Source organism: Notamacropus eugenii, chromosome 1 (assembly GCF_028372415.1).
Source record: "Notamacropus eugenii isolate mMacEug1 chromosome 1, mMacEug1.pri_v2, whole genome shotgun sequence".
Taxonomy (NCBI): domain Eukaryota; kingdom Metazoa; phylum Chordata; class Mammalia; order Diprotodontia; family Macropodidae; genus Notamacropus; species Notamacropus eugenii.
In genome coordinates, this window is record NC_092872.1 from 451,203,865 (window position 1) to 451,227,501 (window position 23,637).

The 23,637-nt window shown below is 39.0% G+C and overlaps 1 protein-coding gene across 1 annotated transcript in view; it reads left to right on the plus strand.

Moving 5' to 3' along the window:
- The first annotated feature begins 876 nt into the window (after positions 1–876).
- LOC140518325 (uncharacterized) overlaps positions 877–23,637 on the plus strand; it is an 80,960-nt gene continuing 58,199 nt past the window's right edge. Inside the window, exons 1-5 of the mRNA XM_072630368.1 lie at positions 877–1,459; positions 1,802–2,099; positions 3,011–3,098; positions 12,087–12,213; positions 12,581–12,676. Of these exons, the coding sequence (XP_072486469.1) occupies positions 1,963–2,099; positions 3,011–3,098; positions 12,087–12,213; positions 12,581–12,676 (448 nt within the window). The 5' untranslated portion in view covers positions 877–1,459; positions 1,802–1,962. The remainder of the gene's footprint in view (positions 1,460–1,801; positions 2,100–3,010; positions 3,099–12,086; positions 12,214–12,580; positions 12,677–23,637) is intronic.

Sequence of the window (23,637 nt, forward strand, 5' to 3'; positions counted from 1 at the left end):
CTGTTGCTAACATTCCTACCATTACTATCCACCATTTTTTAAGCCTTACCTGTGATTTCATTGGTGCAGAAAATTCTATCGGTACATATTTCAACATATACAGAAATAAATATAATATGAGGTAAATAGGAGAGAACACTAAGGGGGTGGGGAAGAGGATGAGGTAAAATTTCACAAAGAAAGTGGAACCCGAGCTGAACTTTGGCAAAAGACAAGGATTCTGGGATTTTAAACTAGGAAGAGAGTGCATTCTGGGAACAGGATTACTTGTCTGCTGGGTGAATGGGCTGTGAGTAGGAAAATGCACTCATATGGCTGGGAAATTAGGAGTACTGAATTTGGAGAAACAACTGGAGAAACAAACAACCAACCACTTTGGTTGGAATGTAAGGTAAGTGAAGAGTAATATATGGGGGGAAAATCAGGACAGGGAAGCGCCTAGAGATAGTAGTGCCTGTTTTTGGCCTTTCTTCGTATCCTCAGCGCTTACCTGGTGCCTGGTACATACCAGGTTCTTGATAAATGCTCCCTGACTGGATTGCTGAGGAATTCGTGTTTTATTCTAAGTATCTTATGAGAAGAGTGACAAAATTAGACCTGTGCTTAAGGAAGATTATTTTGCCCGCTATTTGCAGTTGTTACATTACACAGCTTCTCCTTATCCCTCAAGAGCTCCAGTTGATTAATTGGGTGTTAATTTCTCCCCGCGGGAAAAGACTCTCCTGCCTTTTCTACCGGAATGTGGTCGGGGCCTAAAGCTCCGCCCCCTTCTTCGGGCCCGCCCCCAAAACGTTTCTTCCCCGCCCTTTCTCTACCCTATTGGTTCTCTCCGCCCTTTATAGCCCAGCCTCTAAAGAAGGCGGGTTTGTAGCCCTGATAGGGACCAAACTCTGGGCAGTGAAATGCACAAAGACGGGCTGAGACACTGCTGTCCTGGAGAAAACTTAGGATTGTTTGGTGTGGGGGGAGGGATGCGAAGCTAACCTCCGCCTGTGATTGGCGGAGAAATGGCTCCGCGTCCATTGCCGAAGCTGAGCTTCGCTTCTGGCGTGGCGCAGCTCAGGCATGGGAGATCGAGCCGGCGCTGGGAAGGTGTTGCCGAATTGGCCACGACTTGGCATCGGGAAATGGGAAGAAGGGAGTGGGGGAGGGCGTAGCGGTGGGTGGGAGAGAGAGTAGGAAAGACTGCAGCGGCTCAGCCCGTGTCATTCTGGGAGTTGTAGTCCCAGGAGATTCTCTAGGCGCAAGCGTACTGCGGAGCATTGTCTGGTAATGCGCGCGCAGACTTGACGCCATAATCGGCTTCTGGGCCGAACCCTCTCTTATTGGAGGTCAGGCCAAATCCCCGGGCTGAGTCCCAGGTACTTAGCGAGCCGGCCCTTAAGTTCTACCTCGCTGTGGGGCGGAGAGGGAGCGTGTCATTCCCCTCCATTCCCCACCCCTGAGGACGCGATAATGTGTGAGTGTCGGACGAGAGCTCGGTGTGGGTGTGCGTGTTTGTGTGGATGCACAGATACTCTCAGTCACTCTCTCTATGTTCACATTCCAGCAGAATCAGCGCCCCCTGGGTAAGGTGGCCTTGTCTCTGTCCCCAGCTCCTAGCACAGTGCTCGGCGTTTAGTAAGACGCTTGTTAAATGTTTATTTAGTTGGATCGGAGGTTTGTTGAATGAATGAAGTTCCTCAGGCGCCCTTTTGGACGCCCGACTTTCGGGCTCTCCCTCAAGTGCCCCGCAGGACTCATGCCGTGACTGAGGTTGCCAGGTTCTGTGTGCTGACCCTCATTCTCTCTGTGTCCGCAGCCCTGAGTACCAGAGGAACGGTTTCCTAATGAAGAAGCGGAGATTTTAGCTCCACGGTGAAGGTCCTGGGGAGCCCCGGAGCTCCCGGGCTCTGGGAGTCAGAATACACGCCAGCAGCATGCACTCCTGACCCCTGAGACCTCTGCCCAGAGCTTCCAGAAATGCTCAGTAAAATCATGGACGTGGCTGGTGCTGAAACGACTCCCGACCAGTCTGCTTGGGGGAGCAGGATTGGGGTGAAAGTACAATATCCAGAAACTAACCCTGGAAAATCTCAACCAAATGCTTCAAGACACAGGTGAGAATGACCGACTGCGGGAACAACGGATCAGTTGACCAGAGAGCAGTTTGTGACCTACACCAGTTGCCTTATACGTACACAAAATTACAACATTCTTTTACCTGGAATGACCTTTTCTCCTGGAAAATTTGCCTAGTGAGATGGGTACTGTTTTCCCTGATGGGGCTGACTGCACTCCCACCCTTCAGTTAATGCATAGGATTATTCTGAGAAAGTCAAAGGCAAGGGGATATTCTAGAATTGTAATGAGCAGGGCCTATGGAGTAGATTGTGAATTTGAGACAGAGCATACATCAGAATGCTTGAATGTAGTTGGCACTTTCAAGTAAGCCACATAAAGAAAAGCCATCTGAATGGCACCCCAGCTGGTTTGATTATCTTGGGAGGTGGTTTTTTGATTGGGACTAGAAGCTGTGGTTGTTAACAAGTAGAATGGGTGATAAGAGTTTGGGCCCAGAAGTACTTAGGGACCTTCACTCTGATCTGGGCAGCCAGATAGTGCTGTGGATAGAGGGGTGGACCTGGAATTAGGAAGACTTGAGTTCAGATTTGGCCTCAGGTACTTACTAACTGAGTGATGCTGGGCAAGTCAGGTGACCGCTGTTTGCCTCAGTTTCCTCATCTGTAAAATTGGGATCAAAGTAGACCTACCACCCAGGGTTGTTATGAGGATCAAATGAAACAATTCTAAATCACTTAACGTAGGTCCTGGCATATAGTAAGTGCTACATAAATGTTAAATGTTAGGATTATCTGTGAATATGAGGATGAGGTTACTTCTAGGTTCTCTTTGACTTTCTTTTTCTTTCATAACATTGGGACAGGGAACATATCCCTCTGTCCTTTGCTGCCAAGTAAATGTGGGAAACAAGACAGGATCTTCCTAATGATTCTTTTCTGTTTTGTAGCTTTGCCTTTTTAGGAATCTACCCTTCACAAGAAGGTAGCACTGAGAGGGAAGGAATGACTTCTAGACTCCTGACTACCAGATCCCAGGTAGGTTGACATTTCAGGACAAGAAGAGAGCACATCTCTCCAGTTTCAGAGAACATTTCTTTTTCTCCTCTTAGAGCTTCTCTTTCCAAAAAGCCTAGTTCAGAGACTGAGTCCCAGATGTTTTCACCTAGGAGACTGGGAGAATTCTCAGGGTCCTTCTCCCTGCCAATATTCAGTCTATTTAGCAGGATGTTCTAATGTACTAATTTTGGGGCTGTGAACAAGACAAAAGAAGAAGAAAACACTATCCTTGTTCTGAAGGACCATACTGAGGAGACAAAATGTCTCATGAAACGATGATTTAAAAATTTAAAAATATAAGGAAGCGTATGAGGGCCAAGTCAAAGCAAATGGTGTAGACAATGTCGTAAAAGCTGAAAGAAAAGAAAGGTTAACATGGCTAGAATGGACAAGGCAGGCTTTCTAAAAGAGATGAAATTTGAGTTGAACTTGAGGATAGATAGAATTTATATTGTTAGAAGATGGCAGAGGACATTCTGGGCAGAGAGAGCATCATGGAACTGGAGTGAACATGTCCTCAACTGAAACCCAGTGAGGAGACTGGTCAGACTGGAATAAAGGGTGCATTCTAGGAAGCAGTGAGAAATAGGTTTGTTCTTTAGCATGGGGTCATATTATAGAAGATTTTGAATGGCAACTTGAAGAAATATGAAATTTATCTTAGGATTAGGTGAAATAACTTGAGTGGTTTGGGAAAGAGGGGAGCTAAGGTGGGGGCAAGAAATAAAGTAGTGTTTGAAGAAGCAATGACTAGTGTAGTAGAAAGAATGAGAGAGTTGGAGATGATTTCAGAGTTTCCACATAGGTGGAATGATGATCTAGGCAATAAAGATGAATATAACTATCCATGAAAAGGTCTAATTAAGTTACTCTTTTGAAAAATCTAGAGAGAGATAGGCTAGGCTACAGTTATCCCTTCCATATCATGACTTTCCCCATTTTCGTTATGGGTCAACATAAGAAATTAAATGTGAATTTTTTGAGAAGTTTTGTGGAAGCCACAGATGACACATGAAGGCCAGTAGACAATACATAAAAAGTTTAGAAACTCAGAAATGCATAAAACATATGTATATTATTGCATAGTATCAACATATTTTATCTTTTAATACCATCAATATATACAATTTCTTTTTTTGCACCAAGGGAAGGCCAAAAAATTTTATGTGGGTTTTCTAGATCAAGGGGGCACCACCTCTACTCCCCATGATGTGAAAGGAGTAACTGCATACTATTTTTATAAAGATATGAACCGGTTGAATGGACCACAAAGAATAATCATGAATGATCCCACATCAGTGTGACAACATTCCTTCAGTGGAGTGCCCCAGGGATCCATGTTTGGCTCTGTACTATTTAACATTTTTATTAATGATTTGGGTAAAGATATAGATGGCATCCTAATAAAATTTATAGATTATACAAGGCTAGGAGGGATAGCTAACACATTGGATGACAAGACTTAAAAGGATTCTGAATCTAAGATCAGTTTTATTAGAGATACATATGAAGTATGCTTGTGTTTAAGAAATTGACTTCACAAAGACAAAAAGGAGGAGACAAAAAGATCTGGGGATTTTAGTGGGATTTAGGCTCGATATGTGTTAGCATTGTCATGTATAATAGCCAAAAAAATGAGTAAGGTCTTGGACTACTATGAGAAACTTAACTGTCAGGAACAAGGTGATAGTCCTGTGTTTGCATATGAATGCCTTGATCACACCTCATCTGGAAGGTTGTTTTAAGTTCTGGGCACCTGGTTGTGGAGGAACTTTGATAAGCTGGAGAATGTTCAGAGGAGAGTGATCAGAATGATGAGGGACTTTGAGTTTGGGTCAGGGTTCATGGTCTCTGTGTGTGTGTATGTGTGTGTGTGTGTGTGTGTGTGTGTGCGTGCGTGCGTGTGTGTGTGTGTGTGTATGTGTGTATGTGTTTCTCTGTCTTTTTCTCTCTCAGGAGGGAGAAATCAAGGTGATGCAACCTTATAGTGTTAGAGAGTTCTATTTGGGTGCTAAGGAGTCAGTTGATTTGCCCAGGGTCACATAATACATATCAGAAATGAGACTTTTCCTGACTGTGCAACTTGGCTATCTATCCACTAACTAGGTTAATGCTCTCTATATTAGCTATTTTTTAGCTATTTTAAAAGCCATTTGGTAGAAAAGGGATTAAACTTGTTTTGTTTGCTCTCAGAGGGCAAAACTTGGAAAAATTGGGTGAACCTGCATAGAAGCAAATTTAGACTTGATTTCAGGAATCCTCACAATTAGTTATCCACTAGTCAGCTGGCCTTCCTCAGGAGATAAGTTCCCTGTCACTGGAAGTTTTCAAGCAAAGAATGGATGATAGTAGCCATTTAATAAATGGTATTTGACTGAATGGTAGGGTTTCTTTTTGAAGATTAGATAGTTTTCGAGGTCTCTTCCAGTTCTAAATTCCATAACTCTCTGACTGTTTGAGGCCAGGCCCCAATGTAATAAGTAAATTATCACTGAAACATGTCCTACATGAAATGGTTTTCATATGTAAAAAAGTTCAAGTATTGTTCTTGTTCTGGGAATTCTTAAAGTAGTTTGGAAAGGCCTCCTGAGATCTGTCCTAGAAATCTGAGTTGGGCGAGTATTAGTATTTTCCTGGAAACATACATTTTCATGCCAAGAAAATAAAATCCTCAAGGCAGTTTCTTCTAGGAGAGATGAGCTAAATAATCTGAAGTTTTATGATTTTATTATCCAAAGCCAACTAAGTGTTATGGTACTTAGCTATTTAGATTATATTTACGTGTCACAATTAAAAATTGAACACCTTTTTTCATAGCTTTGGAAGAAAACAGGCTTCATAGTTCATTTCCTGTGAATCTTAACTCATATTTTATTCATTTTATCTTTTATGGATCAGTATCAAATCTAAGAACAATGATGATCTCATAGTCTTATGAGTGGAAACTTTCATATTCAATTGCACTGGTTTTAAAACACAGCTAGTCACTGGGTATTTCCATTATTATCAATCTAGGTTATAATATAGTATATTGTTATTTTTCAGTTGGAAGGAACCTTAGCTGTCTTCTAGGCTTCTTGTTTGATGACTAGAAGTTACTAGATTTTTTAAGAATTTAAAATCTATGTAATGAGGTACCATGCTTTAAAATTCATATGCAAATATATACTTATAGGATTTTAATTCAAGAAGAATTTATCATATCCTGTGATAGATACTCAGGACAGAAAGTCAAAAAAGATAGTTCTTGCCTTTAAGACAATTAAATTCTACTGGAATGTGAAAAGGAGTTTGGTGGGAACAATTTGAAATTCTGAAATAGGAAAATGTGTATCACATATTCTTAAGATGTAAGATGATATTTTGAAAATCAAAAAGCAGATTTAATATCTTATATTTTTGTCCAAATTTCTTCAAGTACTCTTCATTTTTCCTGGGAATATCCTATATCTATAGACCCCTGTACCTATGTGTACACACATGCCAATCCACTGGCAATCCACATATTTAACCATAGTGTCTTTTTGGGATCTGTGTCTTTAAGTGGTCATTTTTGTATTTTTCATAAAGCACAGCTCAAGTACTCCCACCTACATGGAGCTTTCCCCCCTAATATTCCCACACTGAAACTGAAATTACTTTGTATGTTCTTTGTGTTTACTTGTGTGCCTGTTACATCACCCTTGGTCAAATGCAAGCTCCTGGGGTAAAGTATTTGTTTAATTTTTGTCTTTGTAGCCCCAGTATCTAGCATGTAGCCCCAGTATCTAGATATTTAATAAATCTTCTTTGATTTATCTTTCTGGGCTCCAAATAAAATATATACATTATCTTTACTTAGCCATGGATCTGAGAGTTAGGAGAACAGAGTGTTTTTATTGACACTGCTACTAATTCAATGTGTTACCTAGGTAGAGTAAGTCATTTCACACTAGATGAAGTAAGTCATTTCATATCTAGGCCCAGGTTCCAAATATTCTCATTGTTGAAAAGCACCTCTGAGGTCATCAAGTACAACCCACACTTCAGTAAGAGAGTATCTTTGGCAAGTGATCTGTTTGCAGACCTACAGGCCCAAGGCAGCTTATTCTGCTTTTGGACAACTCTGATTGTTAGGTTTTTCCTCATAACAAGCCTAAATCTGATTCTCTGCATCTTCCATCCATTGCTATAAATTCTGTTGTCTGAAACCAAGCAGAAAAAGTCTAATTGCTTTTCCACATGATACATTATCAAATACTTCAAGACAGATACATGCTTCCCTCTAAGTCTTCTTTAACTAAACATCATCAGTTCCTTCAACTAGTTATGATATAGCATCTTTTCTGTTTTTCTCACCATCCTAGTAAGTGTCTCTTGGGTGAATTCATGTCTTTTTTTTGTGTCTTGTTATCACAGACTGATGAAATAAACATTATGATCTTACTGATATTGTAGTAAAGAGGATCTACATTTTAGATCCAGATTTACTGCTTATTTTAAGAAATTACATGTCTGCTCCATCTTATACCATCCTTCATTCTCTGCCTTCTGAAATGTTCCTTATAAGGCCCATATGAAATACTACCTCTTCCACAAAGCCTTCATTCATTCAGTCCCCCGATATATACCTGAAATACTCTTTCCCCTCTGGTCTTATATGGTATTCAATACTTGCTATTATACAAATTTTCTCCTACTTTATTCTGTTAAGCACTATGTTTATTCTCTATTATATAGTACTGAATATTTGTCTGTGTCACATACACTCCTTAGGTTGGAAACTTCTTGAGAACAAGGAGAGGGATAGGGACTAGATCTATGTTTTTCATTGGAATGGGGAACTCCCAGGTGAGGAAACTTCTCCTACCAATGAAAGTTGGTACCTCTCTGTAACTTACAGTCTTAAAGGGTTGCCTAGGACACTGAGAAGTTAAGTGACTTATCTAAGGTCTCACAGCTAGTATATATCAGAGATAGGACTTGAGCTTAAGTCTTTCTTGCCTCTTTTTAGAATGTAATAAGTTTCTCACATAGGCACAATCAAGTCACTCAGAGAATATCTCTTCACTGTGGGCAGTCTCATTCAGGCTTGGGTAGTTGGGACTCATACATAGGATATAGCCTCTTTGATGGCCTAACCCAATCCCTTAAGAGTGGTCCCTGAATCACATAGTCCCTTGATTGGTCATCCAATGAATAGTAGGTGCAGCTTGTTTTATGGTCTGTGGGGATTAGATCCTATCAGGTCTAGATCCTTATGAATTTGGGAGATAAAAGCTGATAGTTATCTTATAGTCCCTCATTGGTATCAGCCAAAACAGCACCTGAGGTGCTATTGAATTGAGTGTCTTGATCTCACAGAGAATTGAAGAAGACAGGTGATTCTTTATGACAGCACTTCATGTAACAACACTATCAACAGATGTTGTAATTCAGTTTGAAAAGTTGTTTTGGGTATCAGAGCCAAGATGGTGGAATAAAAGCAAGGACTTCCCAGAACTCTCCCCCACAGCCCTCCAAATACTTGTAAAAATGACTAAACAAATTCTAGAGCTATAGAACCCACAAAATGACAGAGTGAAATAAATCCCCAGCCCAAGACAACCTGGAAATTCTACAGGAAGGGTCTATTACACCAGGCAGGGAGTGGAGAACAGTCTGGCTTGTCCACATGGCACCTAGAGCAGGCCTCAGGGGACTGAATTATTGGCAGCTGTGGCAGTTTCCAGACTTTTTAACCCACAAATGCCAAAAAGATCAGTGGGAAAATTCTGTGGGACCTGGGTAAAAGAGGAGCACGCAGTCCCAGCCCCAAGGCAGTGGTGGTGATGGTGGTGACTATGGCCTGTGGCGGCAGCAGCAGTGGCAGAGGCTGCTTCCAGAACTCTGGGCCCACAGACAGTGGGGAATCGAATAGCTTATACAAAATCCCTGAAACTGGAACAGTATACCCACCCCTACCAGAAGCAGAGTTCTACCTTGACAAAGCATAAGAAACTCAAGTATTTGGCTGGGAAGATGAGAAAACATTGAAACAGAACAGACTGTAGAATCTTACTTTGGTGACAAAAGAAGATCAAAACGTAACTAGAAGATAACACAGTAAAGGCTCCTACATCAAAAACCTCCAAGAAAAATATGAATTGTTCTCAGGCCATAGAAGAGCTCAGAAAGGATTTTGAAAATCAAGTAAGAGAAGTAGAGGAAAAAATTGGGAAAAGAAATGAGAGAGAAATCATGAAAATTGAGTCAACATCTTGCTAAAGGAAACCCCCCAAAATACTAAAGAAAATAGCACCTTAAAAAATAGACTAACCCAAATGGCAAAAGAAGTCCAAAAAGCCAATGAGGAGAAAAATGCCTTAAAAAGCAGAATCGACCAAATGGAAAAGGAGGTTCAACAGCTCACTGAAGAAACTAATTCCTTCAAAATTAGAATGGAACAAATGGAAGCTAATGACTATAAGAAATCAAGAAATTATAAAACAGAACCAAAAGAATGAAAAAATAGAAGATAATGTGAAATATCTCACTGGAAAAACCACTGACCAGGAAAATGGATCCAGGAGAGATAATTTAAAAATTATTGGACTACCTGAAAGCCATGATAAAAAAAAGAGCCAAGATATCATCTATCAAGGAAAACTATCCTGATATTTTAGAACCAGAGGGTAAAATAGAAATTACAAGAATCTACCAGTCACCTCTGGAAAGAAATCTTAAAAGGAAAACTACTAGGAATATTGCAGCCAAATTCCAGAGTTCCTAGGTCAGGGAGAAAATATTGCAAGCATCCAGAAAGAATTCAAATATTGTGGAAATACAGTTAGGATAACACAAGATCTAGCAGCTTCTACATTAAGGGATCAAAGGGCTTAGAACATGATATCCTGGAGGTCAGAGGATCTAGGATTAAAACCAAGAATCACCTAACCAACAAAACTGAGCATAATGTTTCAGAGGAAAAAAAATGAATATTCAATGAAATAGAGGACTTTCAAGCATTCTTGATGAAAAGACCAGAGCTGAATAGAAAATTTGACTTTCAAATACAAGTCAAGAGAAGTGTGAAAAGGTAAACAGGAAAGAGAAATCATAAGAGACTTATTAAAGTTGAACTGTTTACATTCCTACATGGAAAGATGATATTTGTAGCTCATGAGACCCTTCTCAGTATTAGGCTAGTTGGAGGAAATAGATGCATAAAGAGATAGAGTGCAGAGGGTCAATTGAATATGAAGGGATATCTAAAAAAGTAAAATTAAGAGGTGAGAAAGGAATATATTGGGAGAAGGAGAAAGGGAGAGATAGAATGGGATAAATTATCTCACATAAAAGAGGCAAGAAATTTAGATTTCACAATGGAGGGGAAGAGGGGGGAGGTGAGAAGGAATGAGTGAACCTTACTGCCATTTGGCTTAAGGAGGGAACAACATACACACTCAATTGGGTATCTTACCCTACAGGAAAGTAGGGGGGAAGGGAATAAGAGGGGAAGATGATAGAAGGGAGGGTAGGTTGGGGGAGGGGGTAGTCAGAAGCAAACACTTTTGAAAAAAAGACAAGATCAAAGGAGAAAATAGAATTAGAGTGCAGGATAGGATGGAGAGAAATGTAGTTAGTCTTTTACAACATGATTGTTATGAAAGTGTTTTGCCTAACTATGCACATATAACCTATATTGAATTGCTTACCTTCTCAATGAGGGTGGGTGGGGAGGGGAGAAGAGAGATAATTTGGAACTAAAAATTTTAAAAACAAGTGTTAAAAAATTGTTTTTACATGCAACTGGGAAATAAGATATACAGGCAATGGGGTATAGAAATCTATCTTGCCCTTCAAGAAAGTAAAGGGGAAGGGGATAAGAGAGGGGAATGATAAAAAGGAGGGCAGATTGGGGGAATGGGGTCATCAGAATGCATATCATCTCGGGGTGGGGTGAGAGGAGAGATGGGGAGAAAATTTGGAACACAAATCTTGTGGAAATGAATGTTGAAAACTAAGAATAAATATAAATAAATAGATAGAGAAATAAATTGGAGAGGGACAGATGTAAAAAAAAAGTTGTTTTTGTGAGTAGAGGGAACAATTTTTGACCATGAAAAGCCCAACCAATTGTGGCTCCTATAAAAGTTTTGTGAGCCTGTCACTCAACTTTTTAAGCTGTGATCCAGAATTCCAAAATCCATTCCCAGATGCCATCTTCTTAAGCAGTCATTTTGCTTCCCAAATCTACTTTCTCTTATCCCTTGCTTTGAATAGGCAGCAGTGATGAAAACGTCCCTTTTCCAACAATCCTCAATTTCTCACCAAGACTTTGTAATCTTTGACAAAAAAACCTTAGTTGTTAGCAATATTTTTTATGCCCATGTAAATTACTAGAAATAGATATTAGTCTTGTATTTTGACAGCTGTTGGGAGGTTCTCTTATGATGTTTTAGAAATCCCTACAGAGACAGCAGACCTCTGTATTTTTGTTTTCAGGAACGTAACTTTTATTGTACCTGGAACCATGTACCTTGATTTTCTAGACATTTTCCAAAATATATAAAATTAATCAAAGTGAATAGCAGTTTCAGGCAGTCATTGATCATCAGTACATTCTTCTGTGAAGTATTCCCTTGTCCCTGAAACCAGGTGAGTCTCTTCTTTGGACTCATATGCCTTTACCATTTATTCCTCATGGTGTGGTGGTTAACTGTGTGTACAGTGTAGTGTTTCTCCAGTTTTGTCCTATGTATTTTTTTCTCGCAGGCAAAACTCTTATGTTTCCAAGGACATTAACTATGTTTTATACATCTTTTGTGTCTTTTATATGGTCGTCAGCATAAGGACATAATAGGAAATAAATAATTTGGTTGGCTTGAAACTCTCAGATCCTTAAACTTTGTCAGAATATATAACCCTGTCTGTTCCTTCTGATGCTCTTTTCAGTATTGTTAGTGGATGGCCCCAGGTTGAGCTGAAATGTGTTTGGCATTTTAGGAATCATTGACATTCAAGGATGTAGCTGTGGACTTCACTCAGGAAGAGTGGAGGAAACTGGATTCTGATCAGAGATACCTATATAGGGATGTAATGCTGGAGAACTACAGGAACCTGGTCTCACTGGGTAAGAATAGGTTTCTTTTATGATGACTGAAGGTCAGACTGCCTATTAGAGTATTTTTGTTTTCTCAGATATTAAAATGTATGTATATGTAGAGGTGTGAGGGAAAGGACTCCGAAGTGTTTATTTGTATTGTTACTTGGAATTAAGCGATCAAAAAATCCTAATCCCTTTTGGGTACAGGAACAGTCCTGATCCCTCTTTCCATTTGAGAGGTCTACACTTTGTAAAGTCTGAAATGGATATGTCTTTGGTGTTGCCATAACCTCATCTTTCATTGATCCTCAAGAAGAAGGGATTTGGATTTTCACGGGATGATTCTTTGTCTCCTGCACAAATACTCAAATTCTTTGTTTTTCTATATGAACAGGGCATCAAGGTTCAAAACCATATGTGATTTCCCAGTTGGAACAAGGACAAGAACCTTGGATAGTAGAGAGAGAAATCTCAAGAGATAACTGCAAAGGTGAGTGAGGGAACAAATCACATTGGAGTCATTGTAATTAACTGTTATGAGGGTTTGTAATCTTCAAACTATTCATGTAGTAGTTTTTCTCCAAGCCTCCCTGGCCTGTAAAGAAAACTGAGGTCATTTGGCATGAACTCCCTTAAGTATCAGTACTTATAAAATGTAATTTAATCCAAACTCTCACCAAATGCAGAAATCCTAAAAGCCAAAGAACATCACAACCAAATGGAAAGCTATGGTACTATGTTTGGGTCTGTAAGGTTTCAAACAAATTTCCAAATCCATTTCCTGTTTGAGATATAATTTTGGTTATTTTAGACTCAGGTTTATGGGGAGAGGTGGTAGTTCGTTACCTTGTTGACAAACATGAAACCTCTACTTGAACATTTCCAGCAACAGGAATTTCTTGACTTTCTGAGATAGCCTGTTACATTTGGGAAGGATTATAGATCATAAAGCTGTAAGGGGGTATGTAAGTGGCATTTAATCAACCCCCTCATTTTATAAATGAGAAATGAGGTTCAGGTAGATTAAGTGACTTGCCCAAGTCTACTCAGTGAGCAGATGTAATATTTGAAAACTGGGGGCCGCTAACTCCAATGTCAGTGCCCTTTTTAAAAAATTTTTAATGAAGTCTTGTTATGTTGATCTGAAATTTGCATTTTGCTAGATTCTTGCTGTTTATTCATCCTAGCCCTGACCTTTGGAGGGGAAAAAACGGTGTATTCCTTGTTCTACATAATGATCTTTAACCTATTTGAATATTATGTTAATCATACATTTTCTTCCTTTTGTACATCTCTCCAGTTTGAAGGAAGTAGGTGTCCCTCATCTTCCCTATCAACAAAGATTACACAAAGATGAGAAGGAAAAACTGACATGTCAGATGACAAATTCTGAATCTGAAAAGACCTTGCTTGACAGGCTAGAATATTTTGCTAAAATTTCACATCGTGGCAAAATTTAATAAGAATTGGTATAAGGGCTTACACTTAAAAAAAAAATCAACCTCACAAGTACAAGATGGGGACAGCATGGCTCTTTACCAGTCCACATGAAAAGGATCTGCATGTTTTAGTTTACTGTAATCTCCATGTGAGTCAATGATGTGATGTGGAAGCCAGAAAAGCTAATATTAAGAGTGGCATGATGACTCGGACTAGGGAAGGTCCCTTTATAATCTTCCCCTGTTATATCATATTTGGAGTCTTGTGTTCAGTTCTTTGAAGAACTGCACTGAGAAACACCCATAGGAAGGCAACCAAGATAGTGGTTAAGAAACCTTGACACTGCTGGGTGCTTAGCCCAGAAAATTTGTGAAGTTAGGCAGTACATGGTAGCTGTTTTTGAGCAACTGAAGGGCTATGTGTGAAAAGAGTATTAGATTTGTTCTGGTAAACCATAGAAGGCAAAGTAGAGCAGTGGGTGGAGGGTGTGGGGAGGTGGATTTATGTTTTTTGTAAGGAAGAAACTTCCTAGCTGTTGTCATAAAGGAGAATGGGTGGACCCAGCAGGTGGTATAGGTTTCCTCTCATCTTCCAGTAAAGGCTTCACAACCTTGTTTGGGATACTGTAAAGGGGATTATTTTTCTGGTGTTGAGTAGAGCACTTCAAAGGCCATGTCTATAAAAACGTCAATGACTGCATTGAGATTCTGTGATCTTGAAAGCTATTTATTTAATCACACTCTGGATGCAATTCCCAGTGTCTTCTTCCTGAACCTGAACCTTTAGATTATTCCCTTTGTCACTAGCATTCAGTTCAATTCAATTTAATAAACATTTATTGAACAACCTCATAGTGCTGTAGTTTGTGTCTTTCTGTGTTCATAGTCCCTTCTATTTTCTCTTATTTCTTTCGTTGACAAATTTCTCAAACTTGTACTTTGTACCCACTGTTCTAATTTTTTTATTGCAGTCTTTTTTCTGTTCCTTCTCCCTCCCCTAACCTTGCCCTCAAAACTTTACAAAAATAGTTCTTTGGATGTCACCTCTGACATCTTTCTGGTTAAACCTTATGGCTTTTCCCTTTTTTAACCTTCCTTATTCTTTGAGAGTATTGATCATCTTTTCTTGATGTTCTCTTAACTTGCCCTTATTTAGGTGATACTGCACAATATCCTGATCTTTTTTTATTAACCATTTACACAATTTCTCTTCCTTATTGTCCTCCTCCTGGAACTGTTTCCTAATTACAAGTGTTATTAAAGACTGTGCTCCGCATTCGGTTTTTTCTCTATGTAATCTCTTTTTCTAAAAGTTCATTCCTTCTGATGGCTTCAGTGCTGCTTTGTATGGTGATAACTAACATCCTCATTTCTAGGCTTTGTCTTACACACACACCAGGCTTACCTTCCACCTACTCACCAGCTCTTTCTACTTGAATATCTCATAATGAGTGAACCTGAATTCTTTTCCTCTTAGACTAACAGCCTTTAGAATCTTCTGCATTTTCTAGATGTTCCAGTACCATTTAAAAAACTAGGCTTACTGTCTTTCTCCCCAAATCTGCTTCTCTTCCTGATTTCACTGTTTTTTTTGTTGTATTTTTGCTTTAGTCTTCTCACTTCTTATATCCAGTTAATTATTAGGTGCTAAAATTACAGCCTTCACAATATCTTTCACCCCCTCCTCTATGTTCCCAATACTATCATCTTTGTGAAGGTCCTCATTTCTATCTACCTGAACTGTTTCAACAATCTTCATCAGGTCTTCTATCTCTTCAATCAATCCTTCACATGCCTTTCAGAATAACTTTTTGGTCATAAATGTTCAGTGGTACTCATTTGTCTTCTGAAAAAAATTTAAATTCCTTTGCCTGGTATTTAAGACATTCCAGGCGGAGCCAAGATGGCGGAGTAGAAAGACGCACATACACATAGCTCCAAACCCACAACCCACAGAACGGCTAGAGGGGACCAACTCACGGTGAATTCTGCACCCAGAGGCCACGGAATATTGGAGCGAGGGAGATTTCTGTTCCGGAGAGACCTGCAAACCTCTCGCGGGGGGTCCTTCGCGCTTCGGACTGGGCGCCAGGACTGGGAGCAGAGGGCAGCCCTGCAGCGGCTGCGACACCGTGAGGAAAAGATCCGAGCGGGCTACGGGGATGGGATCTCCAGCAGCCACGCGGGTCCCTCCACCCACAGAGGGACCTGCAAACCTCTCGCAAAAGGTCCGTCGCGCTGTAGACACAGAGCCCAGCCCAGACCTGCAGCGGCCGCGGCTCCGAGAGGTACAGATCCGAGCAGGCTTCAGGGACGGGATCTCCAGCGGCGGCACAAGCCCCTCCACCCACAGGTGATGGGGGTCGGTGAGAGAGTCTCTTTGGCGGGTCGAGAGGGGAGTGGGGTGCCCCCATGGCTCGGGCCCCCCCGGGAGATAGAAGCTGAGAGGCGGCTGCAGACAGGGGCTCCCCAAGCGGGCGGGAGCCTGGATCCACTGTGGAAGGTCTGTACATAAACCCCCTGAGGGAACTGAGCCTGAGAGGCGGCCCTGCCCCGACCTGACCACCTGAACTTAATTCTCACACTGAATAGCAGCCCTGCCCCCGCCAAAAGCCCTAAGGCGGGAAGCAGCATTTGAATCTCAGTCCCCAAACGCTGGCTGGGAGGACCAGGAGGTGAGGTGGGTGTGAGGAGAATATTCAGAGGTCAAGTCACTGGCTGGGGAGAATGCCCAGAAAAGGGAAAAGAAATAAAACTATTGAAGGCTACTTTCTTGGAGAACAGACATTTCCTCCCTTCCTTTCTGATGAGGAAGAACAATGCTTACCATCAGGCAAAGACACAGAAATCAAGGCTTCTGTGTCCCAGCCCACCCAATGGGCTCAGGCCATGGAAGAGCTCAAAAAGAATTTTGAAAATCAAGTTAGAGAGGTGGAGGAAAAACTGGGAAGAGAAATGAGAGGGATGAAAGAGAAGCATGAAAAGCAGATCAGCTCCCTGCTAAAGGCGAACCAAAAAAATGTTGAAGAAATTAACACCTTGAAAACTAGCCTAACTCAATTGGCAAAAGAGGTTCAAAAAGCCAATGAGGAGAAGAATGCTTTCAAAAGCAGAATCAGCCAAATGGAAAAGGAGATTCAAAAGCTCACTGAAGAAAATAGTTCTTTCAAAACTAGAATGGCACAGATGGACGCTAAGGACTTTGTGAGAAAGACAGATATCACAGAACATAGCGAGAAGATTGGAAAAATGGAAGATAATGTGAAATATCTTATTGGAAAAACAACTGACCTGGAAAATAGATTCAGGAGAGACAATGTAAAAATTCTGGGACTACCTGAAAACCATGATCAAAAGAAGAGCCTAGACATCATCTTCCATGAAATTATCAAGGAAAACTGCCCTGAGATTCTAGAACCAGAGGGCAAAATAAATATTCAAGGAATCCACAGAACACCGCAGGAAAGAGATCCAAGAAGAGAAACTCCTAGGAACATTGTGGCCAAATTCCAGAGTTCCCAGGTCAAGGAGAAAATATTGCAAGCAGCTAGAAAGAAACAATTCAAGTATTGTGGAAATACAATCAGGATAACACAAGATCTAGCACCATCTACATTAAGGGATTGAAGGGAATGGAATAGGATATTCCAGAAGTCAAAGGAACTAGGACTAAAACCAAGAATCACCTACCCAGCAAAACTGAGTATAATACTTCAGGGGAAAAAATGGTTTTTCAATGAAATAGAGGATTTTCAAGCATTCTTGATGAAAAGACCAGAGCTGAAAAGAAAATTTGACTTTGAAACACAAGAATGAAGAGAACCATGAAAAGGTGAACAGCAAAGAGAAGTCATAAGGGACTTACCAAAGTTGAACTGTTTACATTCCTACATGGAAAGACAATATTTGTAACTCTTGAAACATTTCAGTATCCGGGTACTGGGTGGGAGTACACACACACACACAGGCACACACGCACACATACATAGAGACAGAGTGCACAGAGTGAATTGAAGAGGATGGGATCATATCTTAAAAAAAAAACGAAATCAAGCAGTGAGAGAGAAATATTGGGAGAAGAAAGGGAGAAATTGAGTGGGGAAAATTATCTCTCATAAAAGAGGCAAGCAAAAGACTTATTAGTGGAGGGATAAAGAGGGGAGACAAGAGAAAAACATGAAGTCTACTCTCATCACATTCCACTAAAGGAAAGAATAAAATGCACACTCATTTTGATAGGAAAACCTATCTCACAATACAGGAGAGTGGGGGACAAGGGCACAAGCAGGGTGGGGGGGAGGATAGAGGGGACGGCATGGGGAGGAGAATGCAATCCGAGGTCGACACTCATGGGGAGGGAAAGGATCATAAGAGAATAGAAGTAATGGGGGACAGGATAGGATGGAGGGAAATATAGTTAGTCCTATACAACACAACTAGTATGGAAATCATTTGCAAAACTACACAGATTTGGCCTATATTGAATTGCTTGTCTTCCAAAGGGAAGGGGTGGAGAGGGAGGGAGCTAAAGAAGTTGGAACTCAAAGTGTTAGGATCAACTGTAATGTTCTTACCACTAGGAAATAAGAAATACAGGTTAAGGGGTAAAGAAAGCTATCTGGCCCTACAGGACAAAAGAGAAGACGGAGACAAGGGCAGAGAGGGAGGATAGAAGAGAGAGCAGATTGGTCACAGGGGCAATTAGAATGCTTGGGTTTGGGGGGGGAGGGGACAAAAGGGGAGAAAATTTGTAACCCAAAACTTTGTGAAAATAAATGTTAAAAGTTAAATTAAAAAAAAAAAGACATTCCACATTCTGACACCACCCTGTTTTTTGAGCCTTAGCTCGAATAATTACTCTGTATTCTGTATTCCAAGTTAACTAGTTTGCCTTCTACTTGCCAAACATAGTATATGCCCTCCTGTCTCCATGCTTTTGCTCAGGCTGCTCCCTGTGCTTAGAATGTCCTATTTGCTTTTTTAATTCCTATTCATCTTTCAAAAAAGAAAACTATTGATACATTTTGTTTTGACACAGCATGCACTTACCAATAAGTTCCAAAACAACTATCATTACAAAGTACACTTCTCAAAAAACAACTAGTTTATAGACAGGTATCAAAAAGAAGGGGGAGGGGGTCACGTGTCCCTTACATTTGATAGTATGGTATTAACATCGACTGTTATAATTGATCAGAATTTTGTCCCCTCTTCATGTTGATTTGATTTACAGTTGTAGTCATTGTGTATATTGGTTTTTTTACTCTGCTTTCTGAATTCCTCATCACCTCACACAATTCTTTCCATTTTTCTCCAAATCTTTCACATTTGTCATTCTTAATGATCTAGTAAAATACTAGTATTACATTCTTCTAACATAATTTGTTAAGGCATTCCCCATTCATTGGACACACTTTGTTTCTAGCTTTCGGTTTTAATAGATAATGATTATATGAACATTTTCATGCCTGTGTGGTATTTTTTTTTTTGTTGCTGATAACTTCCTTAAGATATAGTCCCAGTAGCAGAATCTCTGGGTCAAAGAGTAAGGATAATATATGACTGGTGAGGTCCCCTTCAGTTCTAAGGCTGTTTGATTTATGAACAGTTTTGCTTTTTGCAAAATTAAAAATTGATTTACAGAATTGCTGACCTAGCTTATAACTCTGAAAGCCAGGAATCGAAGTGTTTATCCTTTCCACAGCTCTTTCAAAAATGAATTTTCCTGTTTTTAGTATCTTTGTTAACTTGATAAATATGAAGTGATAGTTCAGTGTAGTTTTCATTTTTTGTACCATTTAAAAAACTTTTATTGGTATCTATTTTTACATTAATTTCATTTCTGAATAGATATCTCCTCCCTTCTTTATCCAATGAGTTATCTCTTGTAACAAAGAATTAACAAAAAGAGAAAAGCAAGTCAGCAAAACCAATATGTGCTTCAAACTGAGGCTGATAGTATAAGTAATATTTGATAGCAGGTAGGTTTTAATTTTCATTGTTTATTTTTATAGTGATTTAGAGAATATTTTTAGGTGATGATTGATAGTTTATCTTTCTTTTTCTTCTCCCCTCACCACCAAAATATTTATTCATGTCCTTTGACATGATGTGTTCCTGTCCTTATTGGATAGTAACTCTTAACCTTGTACATTTGTGTCAATTCTCTGTAGATTTTAGGTATTCAGCTTTTATTATGATTACTCTTTTAAATGATTTATTTATGTGCACCTGAAACTGCAAATCTATTATGTACAACTTGAACAAATTACTTAATGAGAATATTTTCCCAATCTGTATCTTTTCTTTTTTTCTGATTCAGGCTGCATTGATTTTATTTGTGCACAAACTTTGAACCTCACCACAACCCAGTAAGGCAAGTTCTATAAGTGTTATTATCCCCATTTTACCAGGCTCAGAGAGGGTAAGTGATTTGCTTATAGTTACATAGCTAGTAGGTGTCAGAAGCAGGATTCGTAACTAGGTGGTCATCCTTATTCCAAGTCTAGCTCTCTATCCGTGGTTACACTGCCTTGTATGTGTGATATTATGAATTCCCCTCAACTATAACTGAGATATATATAACCTTTAATTCTCCTTTAATTTTTAAAGGTGTGATTTTTATATTTATAGCTTTTCTTCCACATAGAATTTATTATGGCATAAGGTTCAATATATCAAAAAAGGTTTGAAGACCCTTCCCCTTTGCCTATTATGTTTAGCCTCCTTCATGATACCATCTTTCAGACTTCACTCAAAAAAAAGTATAACCTATTTCTTCTCTCTAGTCATGGCCCTGAAGTTGTAAAATAGCTTGAACCCTCAGAAAATTTAAAAAAAAAAATCAACCTTATTCATCTAGTTGACAGGGGGACTGACTAGTGTTTCCAGTAATAATCTCAATCTCACCAGTTCCCTGTCTACATAAGCTTTAAACTCGATGAGCACCCCATTTTATCTCTCTTATCTCTGTCACTGACTGTCTATAGACAGTCTATATCTTATAGAATTTTCTAGAATTTTCCTTCTATAGCCAACTGATTTTGCTGATACATCATATAGCTTAACATCACAACATTATCTTCTACAAATTTGCATTAGAAAATATCACATGGATCTTTATTTTTTTGTCAGCTCCTTGAAGAATTCACACATTTTCTTAGTTGGTAATTTTCTTCTTCTGACTTTGTGTAGCATTTTGTTTTATGATTTTGAAGTACCTTGTTTTGCAATACATTTTAATTTTTGTTCTTCTAGTAAACTGTAAGCTCTGTGAGGGCAGAGATTTGCTGTTACCTAAACTTTTTTTTCTCCCCTAATACCTACCATAATGCTCTGCACAAAGGAGACTTGATACATGCTTTTTGTATGTATGAATGCATCTAATTTAACATGATCAAATATAGACACTCACTTGAGCCCTATATTATATCCCAGTCTTAAATTACATAGTTCAGTACTTCAGTGGCTTTGAGGCTATAGATTCCTTCATAGAAGAGCTACTCAGCAAACTAGGCCCCCAGGTTTTCTTCTGTTATGTGAATAACAGTGCAGCACTCAGTCTGACCCTCTGTTGTTTTGGAAATGTGACTGATCTGCCTAATTTTCCAACTTGTATCTTTGGAAATCTTTTGTACTACTTCTTGTATGTAATTCTCCATTAGCAGTATGTATTCACACACTTATACCCATTGCCCTGGGTGTCATCCAAAATTTAGACTCTTTAGAGATTATGGCATTCTGTTATACATACAGCCCCAATGGATGAATATTGGTATTAAATTATGTGTTTTGCTATCAGCATCAGCTTGGAATTGTTGAAGCACAGTTTCCCCAAATGCAATCCAGCTTGCTCTCTTCCTCCTATTGAATTCTGGACCCAGCTCATTGTCAATCTGCAGTTTCTGTCCAAGATAATGTGTACTGAAGGATTACCTCCACATGAAGACACAGAGAGACAGTTCAATGAGGAATAAAGGTGGGAGTCATTTAAAGAAACTAATGTGGACACATAGAACACTCATCAACTAACTTAGATATTTTAAAGATGTACAGAAGATGGAAGCAAAAGCAGGTAATGGAGGATAAATACAGAAGCATGGCATGGTCCTGAAAGAATGGTGTCAAGTATGTTATAACTCATAATGAGCTGAGGTTGGTGAAGAAATCAGGACAATAAAATGGATATTTAACTATATTGAGGAATAAAAAGAAGAGCAAAGAAGGGAAAGGACCATGGTTTGGGGTAGAGGTGATGGTAACTAGAAAATGGAGAAACAAAAAATATAAATAATTATAACAAGGAGGCATGAAGTTCAGGCATGGGGAAGATCAGTATGCTGAAGGAGTCAAAGAAAACTTTTATTGTGAAAATGAAAGTAATACATAATTTGGTCTGTCAAGAGTTTTAAACATTTGGATACAGTGAGTACAAAGTCAGGAATGTTTTGGGCATTTGAAAGAAACAAATTTCACTCTGCCTTTTAACTTTAAATCTGCTAGAGATACTTTTTTTGTAGTTTATGCAAACAGTTTTGGGGAGAGCTATTAGACTGACAGAGTTTTACTCTTTTACCAGCCAAACTGATTACAATTTTCAATCAGTATACATAGCAGAAAATATAGAAGTGAAATCAAAGGTAATTAGGCTAGATCACAAGCTATTAATAAATATAGGAAATAAAAGCTATTACTAAATATAAGAAATATGGGTAGAGTGTGCAGTTCTCAGGTATGGTTTTGTGACATCTTTCAAAATTGTTCATCACAGTATTAATAGGAACACTGGTGATAAGAACATATAATAAAATGTTTGGGTCATTGGTTTGAATTCACAAGGAATAATAATAATAATTGACATTTATATAGCACTTGCTATGTACCACGCACTGTTAGGTACTTTATGATCTCATAGCAACCCAGAGAGGTAGGTGCTATTATTATCTCTATTTTACAGATGAGGAAATTGAGATTAAGTGGCTTGCCCAGAGTCATAACTAATAAGTGACTGAGACTAGACTTACCTTCAGTACAATTTCATATTAACCTCAGTTACTTAATTACTGGGGTGCCCTAGGTCTGTGCTTAACTTTGTGTTGTTTAAAATTTTTGTCAAACATGGATTAAAAGCATATTTTAATTAAGCAACACAAAGTCAAGCACAGACCTCTGAGGTACTCCATTGGATACTGCCTTCCAAACAGTAATGATCATTTTTTGGGTTCAGCCAATCCACTAGTTCCAAATATATCTGATAGTACTGTCTCACCTAACTCTCTCCATGTTTTCCACAAGAGAAACATGGGAGATTTTATTAAATGCTTTTCCAAATTCTATGTAAATTCTGCCTATAGTATTTCCATGACCTACTAGTTTAGTGAATCTGTCAAGAAAGGAAATAAGGTTAGATTGTATGATCTATTTTTTATTAAATCATGCTGGTCATTTGTAAACATTGCTTCTATTTCTAGATATTCATATACCAGATCTGTAATACACTCTGGAATTTTGCCAAAAAATCAAGGTCAACTTAATCTCCAAAGTAATTTCTTTCGGATTTGATAGTTTAAGACTGCACTAAAATTTTTGAGATATTGTATTTTATAGACTTCATTCTCTTCTCTTTTTTGAAAATTAGGGTAACATTTATTCTTTTCCAGTCTTGACATACCTCTAATTTCCTGCAACAGTGGCTCAGCAAGTACTTTGGCCAATTCTTTCAATAGTTCATCTGAGCCAGGTAACTTGAATTTATCAAAGAAAGATAGATTCTTTTTATCCTTCATTTACATTCTGTATCATTTCCTATTAGCCATTTTCATTCTTTCCAGAACCAAAGTCATTCTCTTTGGGAGAAAAAAGTAGAGGCAAAATAAAAACTGAGCAGTTGTCTGTTATCTGTTCTACTCCAAGGCTCTCTTATCTTTGACACAATCTAGCTTAAAACAAAACAAAACAGATTTTTTAACAAAACCCACGTTTATTGTCCTCAGCTTTCTTCATCAACTTAAAT